This window comes from Manis pentadactyla, chromosome 13 (genome assembly GCF_030020395.1).
Source record: "Manis pentadactyla isolate mManPen7 chromosome 13, mManPen7.hap1, whole genome shotgun sequence".
Classification (NCBI taxonomy): Eukaryota; Metazoa; Chordata; class Mammalia; order Pholidota; family Manidae; genus Manis; species Manis pentadactyla.
This window is the reverse complement of record NC_080031.1, coordinates 10,966,940-10,984,558: the sequence shown is the minus strand read 5'-3', so window position 1 is coordinate 10,984,558 and position 17,619 is coordinate 10,966,940. Positions and strand designations below refer to the sequence as shown.

At 57.3% G+C, this 17,619-nt stretch overlaps 1 protein-coding gene across 5 annotated transcripts; it reads right to left on the bottom strand.

The window, feature by feature from the left end:
• Positions 1-1,229: 1,229 nt before the first annotated feature.
• Positions 1,230-16,639, bottom strand: ROBO3 (roundabout guidance receptor 3). 5 transcript variants are annotated; one of them, XM_036930059.2, is made up of 28 exons: positions 16,480-16,639; positions 13,339-13,665; positions 12,863-13,020; positions 12,286-12,406; positions 12,052-12,190; positions 11,629-11,756; positions 11,225-11,349; positions 9,831-10,002; positions 9,307-9,515; positions 9,009-9,090; positions 8,541-8,706; positions 8,165-8,331; positions 7,540-7,661; positions 7,168-7,393; positions 6,840-6,961; positions 6,429-6,600; positions 6,098-6,283; positions 5,241-5,264; positions 5,113-5,155; positions 4,777-4,916; positions 4,283-4,477; positions 3,993-4,131; positions 3,610-3,822; positions 3,079-3,234; positions 2,842-2,948; positions 2,477-2,644; positions 1,795-1,976; positions 1,230-1,483 (listed from the first exon to the last, which is right to left on the bottom strand). In XM_036930059.2, the coding sequence occupies exons 1-28, from the start codon at positions 16,637-16,639 to the stop codon at positions 1,472-1,474; spliced, it is 4,161 nt and encodes a 1,386-aa protein (XP_036785954.2). In that variant the 3' UTR covers positions 1,230-1,471. The 5 variants fall into 5 exon arrangements, with proteins under 5 accessions (XP_036785954.2, XP_036785957.2, XP_057346374.1 ...); XM_036930062.2 differs by lacking the exons at positions 6,098-6,283; positions 6,429-6,600; positions 6,840-6,961; ... (12 more) ...; positions 13,339-13,665; positions 16,480-16,639 and adding an exon at positions 5,573-5,748 and having other exon boundaries at positions 2,842-2,952; positions 3,083-3,234; positions 4,777-4,995; XM_057490391.1 differs by lacking the exons at positions 6,098-6,283; positions 6,429-6,600; positions 6,840-6,961; ... (12 more) ...; positions 13,339-13,665; positions 16,480-16,639 and adding an exon at positions 5,944-6,086 and having other exon boundaries at positions 2,842-2,952; positions 3,083-3,234; positions 5,113-5,264.
• Positions 16,640-17,619: the final 980 nt, after the last annotated feature.

The window sequence follows — 17,619 nt, the reverse complement described above, 5'->3', positions numbered from 1 at the left end:
AGGCGGTCTCTTAAAAGAGACAAAATAGCTAAATTCCACAAAACGTAGAACCACTCAGACAGAACAGCAGAACAGAGGACCGGAGGCACAGGCCTGCCGGGGCCTGGGCCCCAGAAAGCGATGGGAGGCAGGAAGCCTGAGAATTTCTTACTTGGCAGGTATGACAAGGCAGAACCCGTAAATTGGGGGCTGCTCCCAAACTGCCCAGGGCTGCAGGGAGGCTGGTTTTTATGGAGGGCTGATGGGGAAGCAGGCCCTGAGAAGGGGTGACAGCCCCCCAAATCCACGTAGCTTGACCTGGCAGCTCTGGGTTCAGAGATTGAGTGAGGCAGGGCCCTGGGGCTCTGCTACCTGAACTGCCTGAATCAGGCCAGGCTGGGCTGGAGTGCTGTGATCTCGGGCTGAGGAATCAGTACTCTGGACACACATCCGTTCCTCCCTATTTGCTTTTCCTTTTATGGATTTTGTTTTTCTTTTAGCTTCCTGGTAAAATTCCTTCTGAAAACATTCCAACCCTGTTTGCCAGACCAAAGGAGAAAAAGGGATTTGTACAGGCCTTAGGTCAAAGTGGCAGGTGAGGTCAGAGCCTGGGCTTGGGGGCAGCAGAGGTCCCCTGAGAGCCCAGGGCAGTTACTGAGCCTGGGGTGGAGCAAAGCGGAGGAAAGCACCTCTGGAAAGAAGTGAGGGGCATGGGCTGTAGGTGAGGGAAGAAGGGCACTGTGGCATTTGTGGCCAGAAGCTTTAAAAATTCCGTGCCAACCAAACCAATCACACCTGGGCTGAACCAGGCCACAAGGTAACCGACTGCACACTCCCTCTGTGAGGGGTCAGAGGTCTGATAAAACCTCTTTTTCCTTCTTGGCTGGGGTGTCCCCCATCAGCTCCTTTCTTTGAGGTTTTAAAAATTATTATTGCAAGGGGCATATTTCCTTAAAGGAGAGTAGATATCCCCAAGCAAGGGTGCCCAGGGAGGGCCAGGCTTGGTTCTCTCGGGGCAGGACAGGGTTGGGTATTTGCAAAGTCTGTCTCATTTTAACTGGAGAGACAGTAGGCTCAGCCCCTTCAGAAGACAGGACAGTCGGCGTCTCTCAGTCCCTGACCTCACCTCGTGCTTTTGTTAGAAGTTCAAAAGGAGAAGGAAGCCACTCATGGGCACTTAAATACACCCCCTTGCAGCTCTCCTCTTCCTCCCACATCCTGCACAGAACCAGACAAAGAGGGCCCAGGGCTCTGGACAGACTGTTTTTATTGTCTCTTTGACAAATAGTTCTCAGATAGAAAGAGATGGGAAGGGAAGAGCAGGCTCTGGACTTTCTAATCCAGTTCTGCAGGGAGCCAACGCATCACTGCCAGGAGGGAGAGAACCCCCCGCTCCTCTTGCTCACCCTCATTTATGGGGACTGGGGCTCCTGTCCAGACTCCTGGCCCAGGACAAGCCCTTTGCTGGAACTCATGCTCATTTCATCAAGGGTCATCTTGGTTCCTAGGGAGAGAAAGGCTAGTTTGCAAGGCCCCTGGCTCAGGGCAAACAGGCCACAGGAGCGGACAGGCCTCTTTCCTAGACAGCCTCCCCTGACCCAGTAGTTCTATGGGGAGGCCAGGCTGCTGTCCTGTGTGTCGTCTTGTCTTTACCCTTTGTTTCTTGTTTGCCAGAATTCCTCGATTCTCCTTCACTTGCTGGGGCCCCTCCTCTAGACATGGCCCATGAAAGCCCTGCTCTACTTTCCTATTTTCAGTCACCTTGGCCCACCCTCCCTAGCCCCATATCGCATGTTCTGTGATCCCTAGCCCCACCTCTCGAAGTTTCTGTCCTGGCCTCTGGCTATGGCTCCGGCTCCGGCTCCGGCTCCGTCCAGGGCCCCGGGAGCCCCGAGAGCTGCTGGAGCCCCTGGAGGAGTTGCTGCCAGCTGAGCAGGTGCTGGTGCCCTGGCCCCGGGAAAGGAGGCTGGGTCGGCTGTAAGGGAGCCAGGCCTCATCTGCAGCGGGAGAGAGAAGGGCAGAGGTGCCCAAGCAGGGTCAGAGCATCACTGCCTACCCACGTGCCACTCTGACCACAGTCCCAGCTCTGGGGGAAGAGCCGAGGGCAGGTACAGGGTTCGGGCCATCCTGGGGGCCAAAAGGAAGCAGAGTGCCCAGCACATGGCCTTGATATGACACCTGCTCAGAAACCCATAGGGAACTGCGGAGCAGGCGAGCCCAGGGAAAGGATGGGCAGAGCAGCCAGCCCCACCCTTCTCTCATTTGGGCTTCAGGTTCTGGGAAATTATATGACCGGGAACACCAGGGGCCTCTGCCCAGAGAGAACTAGAGAGACAAGTGTTGATCAAATACATGAACCTGTACATGTGGTGAGGGGTGAGCTAGGTTGCAAATTAGCCCATCGATGGCACTGGCTGCGTTACACTATTAGGCTCCAGTCCTAAAGCCCAGCTCCTGGTGTAGCAGTGGCCCTCCAGCCTGCCCTGGTCTGCCTTACCGTCCAGGTGGTGGCCCCGCTGCACCCCCAGGGGCCCCGCTGGTGCCATTCTCCTCTCTCCACTGTGCTCCCTCTCCGGTTCCAAGGAGGACATGCTGCCTGCTGCTCTCAGCCCTGAAGCCCAGCTTTCCCCTTCCTCTGGTGGTGGCAAGGGCGGTGGGGGCAAGTCTGGGGAGAGACGTGCTTTCAGAAGAGTCTCCTGCTTCTCCTGACACCAATCTTCCCCCCTGTCCCCTTTCCTGGGCACCATGAGGCTGTGAATGAACAGCCCCAGATCTGGGTCCTGCTCCCTCCGCCAGCCCCCAGAGCTCACCCTTGGTTTCCCACAGTCCCCCATATGGGTATCATCTCCCTGATCCCCTCACCCCCAGGACTATGTTCCCGCCTGTAGGGAACAGCCTTGGGTTTCTTCCGGATGCAGGCACGGGGCCCCTGAAGTGGAGGAGTCATCTCCCCCGGCACCTGCCGGGCTCTCTCTGCAGCATCAGGAGACGGAGAGAAGAGGAGGCAAGAGAGAGCATCAGGAGAGGGGCTTGAGGGTGAAGGCGAAACAAGACCTGGGGGCTACGGGGAGGTGGGGGTGCACTGAGAGTTCTACAGACTCACCTGGGGTATTGCTGGCTGCACTGAGGCCAGGGCTGGGACTGAAGGGGTAGGAGGCTGTGGGGCCAGCGCCTGGGCCAGCAGGCCTCCCTTCATGGCTGCTCAGAGTGGGCTGCGACACGCTGAGAGGGGAATGTGGCCCAAGGGCCACCCTCCTGCAAGATATGAGGCCTCAGCATTTGTTAACAAACGCAAAGTGCCAACTATGTGCCAGGCACCGTACTAGACATTCAGCCCATCCCCCACAAGGCTCCCAAGCTAGTGAAGCATGAAGACAGGTGCCTTTGAAATGTCGCAGGAAGCTCACAGTCACTCCGATGGAAAAACAGCACAAAGGGAATGAGAGACCTTGTCAGCCTCCACTTTCCTCCCCAGATCACCCTTCCACCCTGAGATCTCTGTGCCTCCATACCCCAGACTCATCCGTCCGTCCATCCATTCGTGCATCCATGCATCCATCCATCCAATCATCCACTGAATAGATACGGACGGAGGGCTTATAAACTGCACAGCACTATATACCTCCCTACCTGGGCATCTGGTGGAGATGGGGGATGTCAGTGGGGGGCTGCGGAGGGTCAGGAGGTGAGGGGGTAAGAGTGGCTGTGGACTGCTGTCCATAGGAAGATGTGGGAGAGGGGGTTTCCCCTTGGGGTGGAGGGACCAAGCACCCTCCACTGGAGCTGGGCTCTGCCACGTGGGTCCTCTCAGGCATCGGTGGGCACCATTCTTCTGGCTCTGAGCTGCAGGCAAAGAGGCAGGAGGGTAGGGTACTGCTTAGCTTCCATACCTTACCCCTGGCCTTCCTGTTGCCACATCCGCTCCCTTCCCAGCGTCACCCCCTTCTCCCCAGCAGAAGGCCCTGCGCTGCGGGTACCACAGGTACAGAGCATCTGCTGCAACCCATCCTTACCTGCCCTCCAGCTCCTCCTCAGGCCCATCTAGGCAGCTCAGTTCACACGAAGGGGGAGGTGGTGGCAGGGTTTCTGGCCAGTTAAGAGAGGGCATCTGCACAGGTTTTCCCAGAAGCTTGATTTTGCCTCCCCTGGCTCCTGAGGGCAAGAGGATGGGGACACACCAACATAAGAGGCAGCGACGAGACATGTCAGAAGGACATGCTGGTGAGGTCCTGGAGGTGGGGGTGGAGGATGCCCTTTGGAGATACGCTGCTCAGGGCTAAAGTGGGGGTGTTAGGAGTCATACCACCGTCCTCCTGGCTCCATTCTGGGGGAGCATACTGGCTCCAGGTGCCTGGCTCCCCTGAGGGGTTGGGGGGGAACCCCCCGTGGAAGATCTGCAGCTCCTCCCCAGCTGGGTCAATGGTGCTGTAGAGAGGACCCTCCGCAGGGGCGGCAGTGCCCCGGGCCGTCTGAGCCAGGTAGAGGGAAATACCTGCTTCTGAGGAGGAGAAAGAGGGAGGCCAGGGGAGGAGGCCGGGGTAAAGACAGAAAATAGAGGACAACAGGAGAATGGAGGGAAAAAGGGGGTCCCTCCAGATCAACTTCTCCCACCTGAGACCTGACTTCCCAAATCAGGGTAAAGGTCAGGCAGGAAAGAGGCTCCTGAAACTCACATCCTCCCCAAGGACTAACCAGCCCCAGGAAGGCCAGGACTCCTCGGCTCCCTTCGGTTTGCCCCCATAGGTTGAGAGGAGAGAAGGATGCTGGGGTGCCCCTGAGGGAATCAGAACTCCTCACCATTGTAGTATCTGTCGTCTGGGTCGGGGTTGCTGGGGCAGCAGCTTCCCCTGGGTTCCTGGGCTGAGGGGCTTCGAGACGGGTGGGGCCACGAGTCCGCCAGCCATGGGTAGGGAGCCGGGCCAAGGCCCACGGGCGGCCTGAGGGAGAGTGTGTGAACACTGGGAGTGGAGAGCCTGAAGAGGCCGGTGAAGGTAACGAGGTAAGGGCAACCAGGAGCTGCAGGACAGGAGCGGGGAGTGTGGGGTGGGAGGTGGGGGCCATCGGCATGGGGAGGCAGGGGAGTGTTCTATCCGTGCGGGGGATCATCCTTGGGAGATGAGGTAAGAGAAGTACCTGGAACTGGCTCCAGAGAGGCCCTCTGAGTGTGGAAAGGACACTGGGAAAGAGGGGGGTGGGGGAGACTGAATGAGAGAAGGGCCCATACTTGGGGTCTGAGCCCCACTGGAGCAGAGATGGCTTACCTGCAGGCGTGTACGCAAAGGAGGCTTCCGAAAAGGAACCCGTGCGAGAAAGAGGGGAAATGGAGAAAAGGGTCAGAAATATCCGGATCCTTCTCCACTTCTTGGCCCTGGGCCCAATTCCACCACTCAGGCTGCACCCTGGATCAATTTCATCAGAATTTCTAGGGGTGGGACTCAGGCATCAGTAGTTTTCTAAAGTTCCCCCAAGCGATTCTTAGGCGTAGCCAAGACTGGGAACCACGGATCTAAGAGACTTGAGAACCTCTCCAGACACACCCCTTGCCAGCCAGGTAGGAGCAAGACTCAAGTGGTCCCATTTCAGCGGGCCGCACCTTTCCACCCAGAACCGCCTCACAGTTTAATGCCTGGGGTCCTGGCCACATCCGTCCTGCCGGGCCCCGCCCCCATGAAGTGAGTTTTCACGCACCAGACCCGGCACCTTCTTTACTGGCCGCAAAGCCAGATCTCTTCCGAGGCGCCTCAGAGACAAATCTTAGCGGTCTCTCCTGATGCAGGTCCAGCCCCCTCTTGTCCCCGCCCCCTCCGGCCCCCTCCGGCCCCGCCCCCTCCGGCCCCGCCTTCCCTGGGCCCCGCCCCTCCCCCTCGTTACAGCCAGATGCTCCCTCCTCCGCGCGTACCCTGCGTCTCTACACGGGGCTGTGCTCCTGGTCCGACCCCTTCCCCTGACCCCGCACCCACTCACCGAGTAGTTGAGCCCCTCCCACTCCGTGTCTCCGTCCGGCCCGCCCCCCTCCCTGCGGGGCGGGATCTCCAAGCTCCGCCCACTCCAGAGACTTTTCGCTCTCCCGCAGCCCGGGCGCGCCCGCAGCCCTGCTGCCCCCAGGCCAGGCTCTCACCCGTGTAGTGACTGAGCTCCTTGCGCTGCCTCCGGCGCCGGTAGAGGGCGACGCAGAGCCCGAGGAGCAGCGCCCCGCAGGCGGCGCCGCTGCCCGCCAGGAAGGCCGGCTCCCGCAGCACCCTCGCCAGCCGCTCTGCCAGCCCCGGGCCCACCTCCGGCCCAGGCTCCAGTTCTGGCGGGGAGGCTGCAGGGGTCAGAGAGGTGAGGAGAGTAGGGGCCTGAAAACCCAGGGACGAGGAAGGAGCCATCCCTAACCCCGGAGGCCCAGCTACCCCAGGACCCCCCTTTAGTTCCCAGTCCGGCCCTCCCACCCCCACCTTCAGACTCACGTAGTTGCACCGACACCGGGGCACTGGTGACGCCCACGCCGGCGCTGGTGGCAGCCGCGACCTGGGTGCGGTAGAGGAGACCGGGCAGCAGCCCCCGGAGCACCGCGGAGCGTGCCCAGCCTGCTGCAGACAGGTTAAGGTGGAAGCGGCTCTCATTGCCCAGGCACCAGATCTAGGAGGCCGAGACCCGGCTTTAGAGAGTGTGAGACGGGATTCTGGCCTCACGTGGAAACTTGAAGCTCTGAATGGTACAGGTGGCCTAGCCCCCATCATTCAGCCTAGGGAGGACACTGAAACCTCTCTTCCCCCACAACCTCATCCCCAGCCCCAGGGCCTCCCAGATCTTTGTCCCGAAGTCCTCCCTCTCTCCACTCCCCAGTGCTCCCGGGCAGTCCCGCTCAAACCCTGTACCTGGTATTCCTGGATGACCCCGTTTTGCTGGGAGGGGAGTGGAGGTTCCCAGGACACAGTGAGACTTCGGTTGCCTTCACCCCCCAAGGCCACTGCCACTCCCTGGGGAGGGCCACTGGGGGCTGGCCAGGGTGGAACACCGTGAGAGCACAGTCATGGCAAGCTGCCTCTGGGGGGCCCAACCTGCCCCCTCCCAGTTCTAATGTGTCAGGCAGTTGAGGGGCATCCCTCCTCCCACCCACTTGCCTTGCTCCCCCTTGCAAACTTTCATCCTCCCCAACTCCCTTTTCCCTCTTATCCATCTATTACCTCCGTGCCCCCACCTTACCCTCCTCAGGAATGCTCCTGGTCACAAAGGGACTTTCAGCCCTCAGTCCCTCCTGGCCTTGGGCTTGCACCTTGATCTGAATTTGGGCCCCTGGGGGTAGGTCTCTTAGCACAGTACTTTGCTGGCTTGGGGACTGTAGGTCCAATACTGTCCAGCTTCCCCCATGAGGTCCTGCTACCCTCCAGGACACCCGGAAACCCAGCACCAGCTGGACCGGCCCATCTGCCTGTAGGAGACAGGACAGAGCACACCAGAGGGAGGGGCTCAGCCCTGCCTCCACCCGTCCCTCACCTCCCACTCTCTGGTACCCATTTACTGGAGGCCCCTGTGGCCCCCATCGTCATCCCTGCCTCATCCTTATGTCACACTCACAGTCCAGGACACCTGCAAGGTCCGGGGCCCAAGGACTATGGGCTCCTGCATGCGCACAGCCACTTCAGCCAGTCCCCGCTGGCCTCTCCACGGGTCCTCTGCTGGCCTGGGCGGGCTGCTGTCTGCTGACCGAAGAGCGCACTCAGCAGGAGCCACAGCGACAGGGACTCAGGCCTGAGACTGCGCTTGCGTCCTGCCTTTGCCCTGCCTGCACACCGAACCAAGCACTCCAGAGCAAAGCCCAGGGGCATCAGGGGGCTGGTCAGGGGAGTAGCTTCCAGAGGTATCTACCTAATATGAGGCTTCCTCTCCTTTCTGCATAACTACACGCGCACCCTTTAAAAACCCCTGTTCCTCATCTCTAACATGAAAATGACCCCTCCTAGATCCCTCTAGTCCTAAAAATCTACCTTATCGGTGGGCAAAAGGCTCAGACATGAGGAGCTACCAGGATTACCTCTTGTTCCCTCAATGAGAAGGAAGCGTGACCTCGTATTTCAGGCCAAGCCACCAGAATAGACATAGTACAGCAGAAAACAGCTGCTGTGTTGCCATAGTTTGGGGGAGGGGTGCTCTGCCATGTTATATGTCGTATCTGTGGGCCAGGGACTCTGATCGTACTCACCCTGGGTGCGGACAGGCTCAGAGACGGGGCTAGGCTCACTGAGGCCCCAGGTCCCCATGGCTCGCACCAGGAACAGGTAGATGGTATTGGGCTGCAGACCTCTGACGGTGTGTGTCTCCAGCTGCACGCCATCTGCCACTGTCCGCCACCTGTTGCCAGCCACTTGGCTGCAACAGGAATGGGGTGACAGAATTGTCTGAGCCAGACACCCCCAAACTGCCTACTCCATCTCATCCATTCTCTATGGCCCCCTATACTTCCTCCTCACCCTGGGAGAGGGAATTGGCAAGCCTCTCCCCACAAGAGCAGTGACCCTAAGGGCACAGGGCCCCCTCCTTTCAACTTTCCTGGTTTGCATCTAAAACTTTCTCCGTACCTGAACGCCTCTATCACGTAAGAGGTGACTGTGGCCCCAGCCTGCGGGTTGGGCTTCCATGTTAGGGTAATGCTGTTCTTGGTGATTTCAGTGACCACCGGCTGAGAGGGAGGCCCTGGAGGGGTGTTGGGTTCTGTAGGGGGGTCTGGTGATTCTCCCCAGTCTTCTGCAGTGAGAAGACAACCTTTCAGCGGGAGGATGGGAAAGGATGGCCCCAGTGCAGCCCGCCTCCTTCCCAGAGGAGTGGTGGGACCACGACCGTGGTGACAGTGGAGAGGGACATAGTGAATGAACTCCCACTCACACCTGCCTCCCAAGGGCACCACTGCTGTCCTCCTTGTCCCCACTACCAGGGCCACAGCATTTGAAAAATAAAACCAGTGCTGGGGTTTGGGGAGGTATTGACTACCTTTGAAGTAGGGCTGGAGAAAGGTGCTGGCAAAACAAGGGGACAAGAAAAGAACTCACCCCGCCTCATGAGCCAGCCACTCCATGTGGCCTCCCCTGCAGAGCTCTTAGCCACACAGCTGTAGAAACCCATGTCCGTCTCCTGTAGAAATGGGTGGAGGGCTGGCAAACTGGGAGTTGAGCAAGGTAAGGTAAGGGGGTGAGGTGGGTATACAGGAAGTTGGGGAGAATGTACTTTTCAGGTGAAGAGAGTGGAGGGGTGGAAACGGAGTTAGAGTCCCAGTAGGTACTTACTGGAGCTGGGCATGTGGACTGCGTGGCCATTCTCGGTTACTCGGACCCCAAGGGTGAGACTCACCTGCACGTTGGTGATGTACAGGGTACCGTTGGCCAATTGGTGGAACTGAAACTCATCCCCTTGAAGCCACTGCTCATCCTTCTTCCACTGGACACTAGGTGGAGGGTTTCCAGTCACTCTGCATGGCAGCCACACAGAGGAGCCAAGTGCCAGCGTCTGATTGGCTGGTCCCTGGAGGATGATGGGAGGAAGCCCATCCAAGGAGGAGGCTGAGGGAGGAAGAACTCGGGCACCTCAGAGAGGATCCTGGGCTCAGGCAGCCAGCCCCTTTGTCCTCATGCTCTGCTCCTTCACTCCCCTTCCCCTAGAGATTGGAGGGGCTCCAGAGGGATCTCTATGCTCTGCCTGGGACCAGACATCTATTAGTGGCTTCTGCACCTGATTTCCATACTTCAAGGACATGTTTCAGGAACACATCCCTCCCCTTGCAGACATATTGTATGGAATCCAAGAAAAACAGATCTCTTTAAGCCATTATGTCCTTCTAGGCTATGGGTCCAGCCCCTACCTCCGTGGGCACGTACCTCCTTTTACCTCCAACAGGGCCTTAGCCAGGATGCTGCCAGCCACACTGACAGCCTGGCACACGTAGTAGCCAGCATCCCCACTCTGCACTTCAGTGATGTTGAGCTGGCCTCTGGGGGATACTGAGAAACGCCCTGTGAGCTGAAGTGACTGGCTGGGAAAAAGCAGGACCTAGGAAAACAGCAAGGAACCAAGAAAGGTAGGGAATGAACCAGCAGCTGGCAGAGAGGCCTCCCCATTCCCATGAGCCCCAGAATTCAGAGATTTCCTAAGGTTCTAGTTCATACTCTGTCCCCAGTCAGTTATGTGACCTTGGGAAAACTAGATAAACCTATGCACAAAAATGAGGGAATGTTATTAGATGATTTTAGGGTGCATTTCCCAGCTTTCTGATTTACCAGTTGGGAGACTCTGAGCAAGCTATTTAACCTTTCTGAGCCCCCATTTTCCCAAATTTGACTCTTAGGAGATAGTTATGAAGATTAAATGAAGTAATCAGACAAAAACATTTTAATACATTGCGTGATAAATGTTAAATACTTTCCACTTCTTTCTGGCTTTGACATTTTACATCAAATATATACAGGAAGAAAGGGAAGGAAGTTTGGTTCACAGGATAAATGGCACCATACTGAGCTCCTGACTGATACATACTCCCACTCTCTACTACCATCAGCATTTTCATTCATTTAGAAATCTAATTAAAATGCAGCAGTCCCAGTTACTAGACAAGATGTTGGGAAATGGTGGCTATGGATTGCAATGAGGCAGTGAGTGTGGTTTCATTCCCCAGTGTGGTAGGGTTAATCAGACTTATTTTATTATCCTGACCTTGCTTCCTAGTAGCAAAATTCCTACCTTTTCCTTCACGAAAGGTACTTATGTTGAAACTTCAGTTTCTATTCATTGCAGTCGTGTATCCTGGGATTTTTTTTTTCCCGCTAAAGTTGGGGAGGGGGTGACCGTGAGCTCCCCCTGGTGGAAGTACCTTATAAATAGAAGAGCAAATAATGCTCTCTACCCTGAGCAGCTTTGGAGGCTATACTTGCTTTCCAGGGCAGTATGTTAAAGCCCAGGCCACAGGGGTCTGGGAGAGGAGGGATCTAATTGGATTTGCTATGTCTTTAGGACAACCTTGACTGTAATAGGAAGATTCTCCAAGGAATTACCGAACAGGACTGTTCCCTATCCACCTAAACATACTACCATTTATTTTAAAAGTGTTCATGGGCCTTTTATGTTTATTATTTTATTTAATACTCCCAAATAATCTGCAAGATTTTCTGGGACCAAAGGCAAACCAGAGCCCCAGAGAGAGGTTTACAGAATGTAGAAGGGAGGAGGCTAAGACCCCAGGGCAGAAGCTGGTGGGAACCTGGAGCTGGCCACCTACTTGACTTCCCTCCTTCTGCCAGAAGATGGCAGGTGGGGGGTTTCCTTTGGTCTCGCACTGGAAAGTCACGCTCTCCCCAGGAGCCGCCTTCTGGTCCTGAGGCTGTGTCACCAGCTGGGGCGGGACTGGGAAGGGGAGGGGAGATAAAGGAACAGGGAGTCAGGGATACTAAGAAGGGAGGCAGGGAACAGGAGAGAGGGGCCCAAGCTTGGCTGAAGATAGAGCAGATGCCCATCTCTCGCTCAAGCTTGTTTTGCTTTTTCCTCCTCTCTCTCCTTATAGAAGTCTCAGGCGACCCACCCATGGCTCCCGCTCTGTCCTTTCTCCCTCATTTTCCACTTTGACACATCCTGCATCTTGTGCCATCTCATCCCTGCTGCAGGGGATCCCGGCGGGGCCCTCACCGTGAACACTGAGGGAGCCAGATGCTTCCGCGCGGCCCACACTGTTCTCCGCCACACAGGTGTAAGTCCCCTCGTCCTCAGCACTCACGCTCCCGATCCAAAGGCTGTGGTCACTCCGGATCTCATACCTGCTCCACTCCCCACCCCAGGCTGGGTTGGCCACAGCTATAGACCCTTACTCTCTTCCCCAGGAGAGAGGTCAGGGTACATGAAGAGGAGGCAGGCCTCAACAGGGACAGAAGCTGGTACGCACAGACCAGTCAACGGAGGTGGGGACTGGGTAGGGCAGGGGCCATAGGCTCTGGGGAACAGACTTCTCTGGGCCATTCAAGTGAAAGGGCGTCTGCCTTCTAATTTTCTAGGGCACAGTAAACTCTTGGGCTAGTTGGATCTCCTTACAGGCAGGAGGAAGGAGCATCTCACCTGCCTGTGGGCAGTTCTCCATCTTCCTTGCGCCAGCGTAGACGAGGTGGGGGATCGCCCTGCACCTCACATGGGAAATCCACTGGGGCGTCAGCCAAGACCACCTGATTCACTGGTCTACGCAGGAATGAGGGGCGCTCTAGGGCGTGGGAGTGAGTGAACTGTCAGGTGGTCTGCACAGCTACACAGTCCATGGGCTGCACCCTCCGAAACTCCCCAGCCCCACGTGCCTACCCAGCACCACAAGTTCAGCTGCCTCGCTCTCCCGCTCTCCTGCCATGTTGGAGGCCACGCACACATAAATCCCTGCATCACTTTTGAGTGTATGTGACATCATCAGCTTCCCTCCACGGATCTGCAGAGGAATAATGGTAACTTTGGTCGTTTATAGTCACGGAAACATATTTATTTATTTGATCCTCACAGCAAGCCAATGAAGAATCCCAGTGACCCACTTATCAGATAAGGAATCCTTAAATGATTTGCCCAAGGTGGGGCTGGGGCTATCTTTTGCCCACAGCCCAGGCGGCCTCCCACCAGCCTGAGGCATCATGTCTTGTACCAGCTCCAACCTACCCGTCCCTGTCCATCTCTCACTCAATAGCTGACTCAGCCTCCGGTCAGCTAATGCCCTCATCTCAAAGCTCCTGCCTTATCATCTCCAACACGTTATTCCCCTCCCCTCCAAGGTCCTTAGATTCAGGCCTTCCTCCTTTGAGAAGTGTCCCAGATCCCTAGCCCATGGCGCTGCCCCTCACGCTGCCCCTGGCCTTGGCCCCCAGTCAGAGCCCACCACTGCACCAGCCCTCACCGTGATCCTTCCTTCCTCTTCCTTGAGTCTTGCACTGTCCCGCTTCCAGGACACGGAAGGCTCCGGGTGGCCGCGAGGGGGCACGCATTCCATTACTGCTGGCTCCCCCACTGCCACCTCCACGTTCCCAGGAGACTGTCGGAAATCATCTCGGAGGACTGGAGAGAGAGAAAGGGAGAATGACCAGAAGAATGAACAGGTGGGGGGGGGGTGAGAAAACTGGGTGAGAACACCAGGAAAGTGTTTTGGGAAGGGGTGTATCGCGGCGGATCCTTAACTCTTCTTCAGGTGTGAAAAATACCAAGCGCACTTCCTCCTCTGGCTAAGTCGTGGGCATTAGAAACCAAAGGTAGCCATCCCAGTTAGGGAAGATGCGGAATGAGCTGAGGTTGTGCTTGGCTCACGGTCAGATTAGCCGGTGCCCTTCCGCCTCCCCGCAGGCTCTGGAAGCACCCAGATGACAACGGGCCTCTCACCTGCCACTTCTAGCGAGGCGTTTCTACTAGCCGCTGCCCCGAGGTAGTTGCGCGCCACGCAAGTGTAGACACCCTCGTCGGGCCGCGCGCGGCGCCCGTGCACGATACGCGGGAAGAAGAGGGCGCCGCTGGGCAGCAGCAGGCGGTGCGCGCGCGGGTCCTCGTGCGCAGTGGACACGCGCGCTCCGTTCTTGTACCACTCGATGTGGGGCCGGGGCCGGCCCTCGGCGCGGCAGGGCAGCGTGGCCGGCTCGCCTCGGGAGACCAGCAGATCTGGTGGCTGCTCCACGATGCGCGGCATCGCGTCCTCCGGCTCGACCCTTGACCCTGAGGCTGTTGGGGTGGTGCACAGCATTCAGACCGGGAAGTGGTGGGGAGACTGAGGCTCCAGAGAGAAAACGAACCCCGCCTGCCCTTCCCGGGCCACCCCGAATCCCCGCTCCCTCTCTGTAGCGTCTATTATCTCCTGGGCAGATGCCCCAGCGTTCCTAGGCCGGAATGGTGATGCCTACAGACAGGCAGATCAGCGGAGGAATCCGGGCACAGAGTTCTAGACCTCCTACAGATACCAGCCTCCTGTCCTGCCAAGTTTAGGTGGAGAGTGACTGGGTTACTGCTTGCCGATAGACCGCGCCTCTCGCCACTGGATTTCAGTCCAGGCGTCTGAATGGACACAGAGCCTCCCTGACTGACACCCCAGATAATCATGATTTGGGGGTCCTGGGAAGTCAAAGGAATGAGCGCAAATGGTAGTGGAAATGTGAGTAATTCTCCTTTTTTGCGAGGTGCAGGGTTTTCAACAGATTATTCTATAGGTTAGTCTAACTAAGAAAAGCTAAGAACCCCGGGAAGGGACTCCTCGCTTTTCTTCGGATCTTTAAGCCTCATGGTCTGCGCCTGCCTCTCTCTTGATCTACACACTTCTACTGGCTTCATCTTCTGCAGTTGCTTGGAATCCAGAGTCCCGGAGCCGGTTGTGCTCCAACACTTCCACCTTTAGCAAAGGTGGATTCGTAATCCTTGGCGGCCAGTAGGCGCCGCTGCCGCCTCGCATAATCTGGTGTCCTTAAAGACCCAGAAACTACCCTGTGCTCGTGTTCTCCACCTCCCCCCACCCCCAATTCCCTCTCCAAACTCCGCGGGGACCTCCTGCCCCCAACTTCGCCGTGAGATTAGGTTTCAGTTCCCGCCCCTACTCTTTGAAGTTCAAATGGGGACGCCATGGACGGGCTGACGCGTGCTGAGGCTGTCCTGGGGAGAGTTCATTCCGGTTAAGGACAGAAAGATCGGTTTCTCTCCCCCTTAGGGAAGGGAGTAATTTTTCTCTATTTCCTTCCAGTTGGAAATCTCTGCTTGTTCCTCGCCCATCTCTTCTCGTCCATCCCATGCCAGTCCCAGTCCAGGCAGACCCCACGGGGAGCCACACTGGTGTGGGTAAGAGCTCAGGGGTTGTTGGAGAAACCAACTAGGGCTGCAATCTCAGACCTGGACGCTGCCTGGTTCCAAGAACTTAGCTAATTATTGAACTTCTCTGAGTGTCAGTTTCTTTATCTGTAATGTGGGAGTAGTGATAGGGTTCTCATAAGACTATAATGTATGTAAAACATTTGGGAGAAGCCTTGAAAAATATGGCTATTCAGCAACTACTTAAGGGCTCTCCCCCTTCCAGCCGGCCTCACCGTATCTTGGTTCCTACAGTCTCTACGTGAATCAGATTCTACCAGGCCCCAATATTCCTTTTCCCCCTTCACATAACCTTAGGGTGTAATGGAAATAGGTTTGCGGTTGCCAAGCATTGTGTTGCTTTTGTAACCTTTGGGTGTCTACATATTCTCTTTGAGTTTGTTTACTTAGTGGTAAAATGTGACCATTTAATTCCTTCCCTACATACCTCCTTAAATTTTGAGGCTGAAAATATGCAATGTGCGGTGAAAACACTCTGTACGAGCGCGAGGGGAGCAGAGGCGTGTCTGGGCGTCTGTGAGAAGGGCTCTGAGCACAACCTTCTGGGAGTCTAGGACGGCCAGGCGATCGGAGAAGCCCAGCTCATTCCTGCCTGCTCCCTCGGCACACACCACACCGTTCCAGTCGGCCCTTTCCCCCTAATTCCTGCAGACACAGCTGCAGGCGCCCTTTCCCTGGAATTTCTTCCCTGTCATTCCAGGTCTCAGGAGATGTTTCCCCAGCAGCTAATGAATAGCTAATGACCATGCTAATGAGGCTCTGGGGCTCCTCCCCCAGCACCTGGAGTACCCCGCACACAACCACATGGACACTGCCCAAGCCTGCTTTCTCGCCGCCTTCCAGTCGCCAGCACGGTGCTCGCCTCCAGATTCCGGCCGAGGCTAAGGGTTGTGGGCTGGGGAGGAACCAGAGGAGAACCACGGCTAAGGCGTCCGGGAAAGCGGGAGTTCCCGACGCGGCCGGCAGAGAGCGCGATCGGGCCTCTCCCCAAGCGCCGGGCCATCAACTCTCGCCGCCTCCCCGCGGCGCCCGGGGAGAGCGCGCTGTCTCAGTCATTTATTAATCACAGTAATTAGCGGTAACGACCTCGCCACCGGCACTGCCCTCCCGCCGCAGCTCTGCCGGGGTGGGCCGGCGCTGAGTTCCACCTCTGAGAGGCAAACTTCTGAGTTGGTCCGATATAGTCGCCGCCTCTGTCGCCCTCCGTAGCAAACAAGTCTAGTATTTGGCTTCCTCGTCTTCGTCCTAAGTGAGTTCTTGGAAAACTTAGGGTCCCGAAGGAAAACCTGCTACTACCTGGGTGGGTCACTGAGTGGCCAGGCCTGCTGCCGAGCGCACCCCCTCCTCTGTCCTGCCTGCTTGGGTCCTCAGCTCAGTTTGCCCGTCTCCAGCCCCGGCTTTCCTCACCTTTGGTGGCCGTGGGGGAGTCGACTGGGGAGGTGCAAACTAATGCACTCAGCAGCCGTCTCTTCCCAAACCCTCGAACTTCCACCGATACTCCCATTTAGGTACTCGAAGCCCCAAATTCTCCCTTGGTGCCACTACCCGAGGAGGCGCTGGAAAGCGCCGCTGGGTCCCGGACCTTGGGGCAGAAGTGCTTTGGCCTCCCCCTCCGCGCCGCCCTCCCACCTTACCCCCCCATTCCCGTTCCGACGTCCCCATGGGGCAGTGTCTTACCGTTGAGGGAAGGGTCGCCGGGGAGCAGCAGGCTGTGGTTGAGCGTCGCCATCGTGGAATTGAAGCCAAAGATCAGGTCGCTGGAGTTGGAGATGTCCCCGGCCAGGGAGTCCGCGAACAAGTTCATCTGCAGGAGCGTTTTGAGCAGGTAGCGCAGCATGGCGCGACCCGACGGGGACCGGGGCGGGGGGCTCGGGGCCCAGCCCCTGGGTCTGAGACCCGCGGGCCGGGAGCCGTCAGCCCCTCCGCAGCCTCTGCGCGCTTCCCCAGCCACGGTGCCGCTGTCCTGCCGGCGCGCCTGGGAACGGTGCGTGCCTCCGCGTGTCCTCCGTCTGCCTCTCCACCCCCCAGTGCCGGGGTCCCCTGGGAGCTGGGCGGGCCGAAAGCAGGTGCCACGCCGATCACAGAGTAATTATGGGATTTATCCGCCCTCCACCCTCCCACCCGAACCCGGATGGCCACTAGCAGGGCCAGGCTCGAGTCGCGGAGCGCGCCAGTTGGAGTCCCCGCCCCGCACCCTGCCTCGGGTTCTGGCCAAGGCAGGAGGGTTTCCCCTTCTCAAAGCGCCCGAGGTGAGGGGTGAGGCTGTGTCGGAATCCGCCCTTCTGCTGGACTTTAAAACAAGAATCCCTCCTCTCTTTTCCCAGCCTTTAGGGAAACTGAGGCAAAACTCAAGAACGCTTCTCTAGCTCTAAAAGCCAGGGCTCCCATTTGCTTCAAGCCCTCGGGATTCAGCGGCGGAAGTGCGGGAGGCTGGGGTGGTGTGGAGCGGGAGTTGGAGATGGGTAGAGAATAATTCCAAGGGGCGACTACCCCTTTGCCCCGAAGTCGCTTGGTTTGCAACCTAGGGGCCAGGGGATGAGGTGGCGAATTTTGACCGGGAGTCCTGTTCCAGGCGCCCTAATCTAGAGTTCCTGCAGGAGATTCAGAACAGTGATAAAAACAAGTCTAGGGAAGCCCAGACATCTCGCATCTATTTGCATACCTCTCGAATCTATTTGCATGCTCTTGCATTACTCAGCTCTGACATGTTTTATTAAATTGTTTTACCTTTTTGAGGAGACTGAAAGGGAACCAGGGAGTCAGGACAAAGACAAAGAGAGCAATAGTTTCTCTGTAAAAGCAAATGCAAGAGAAGAG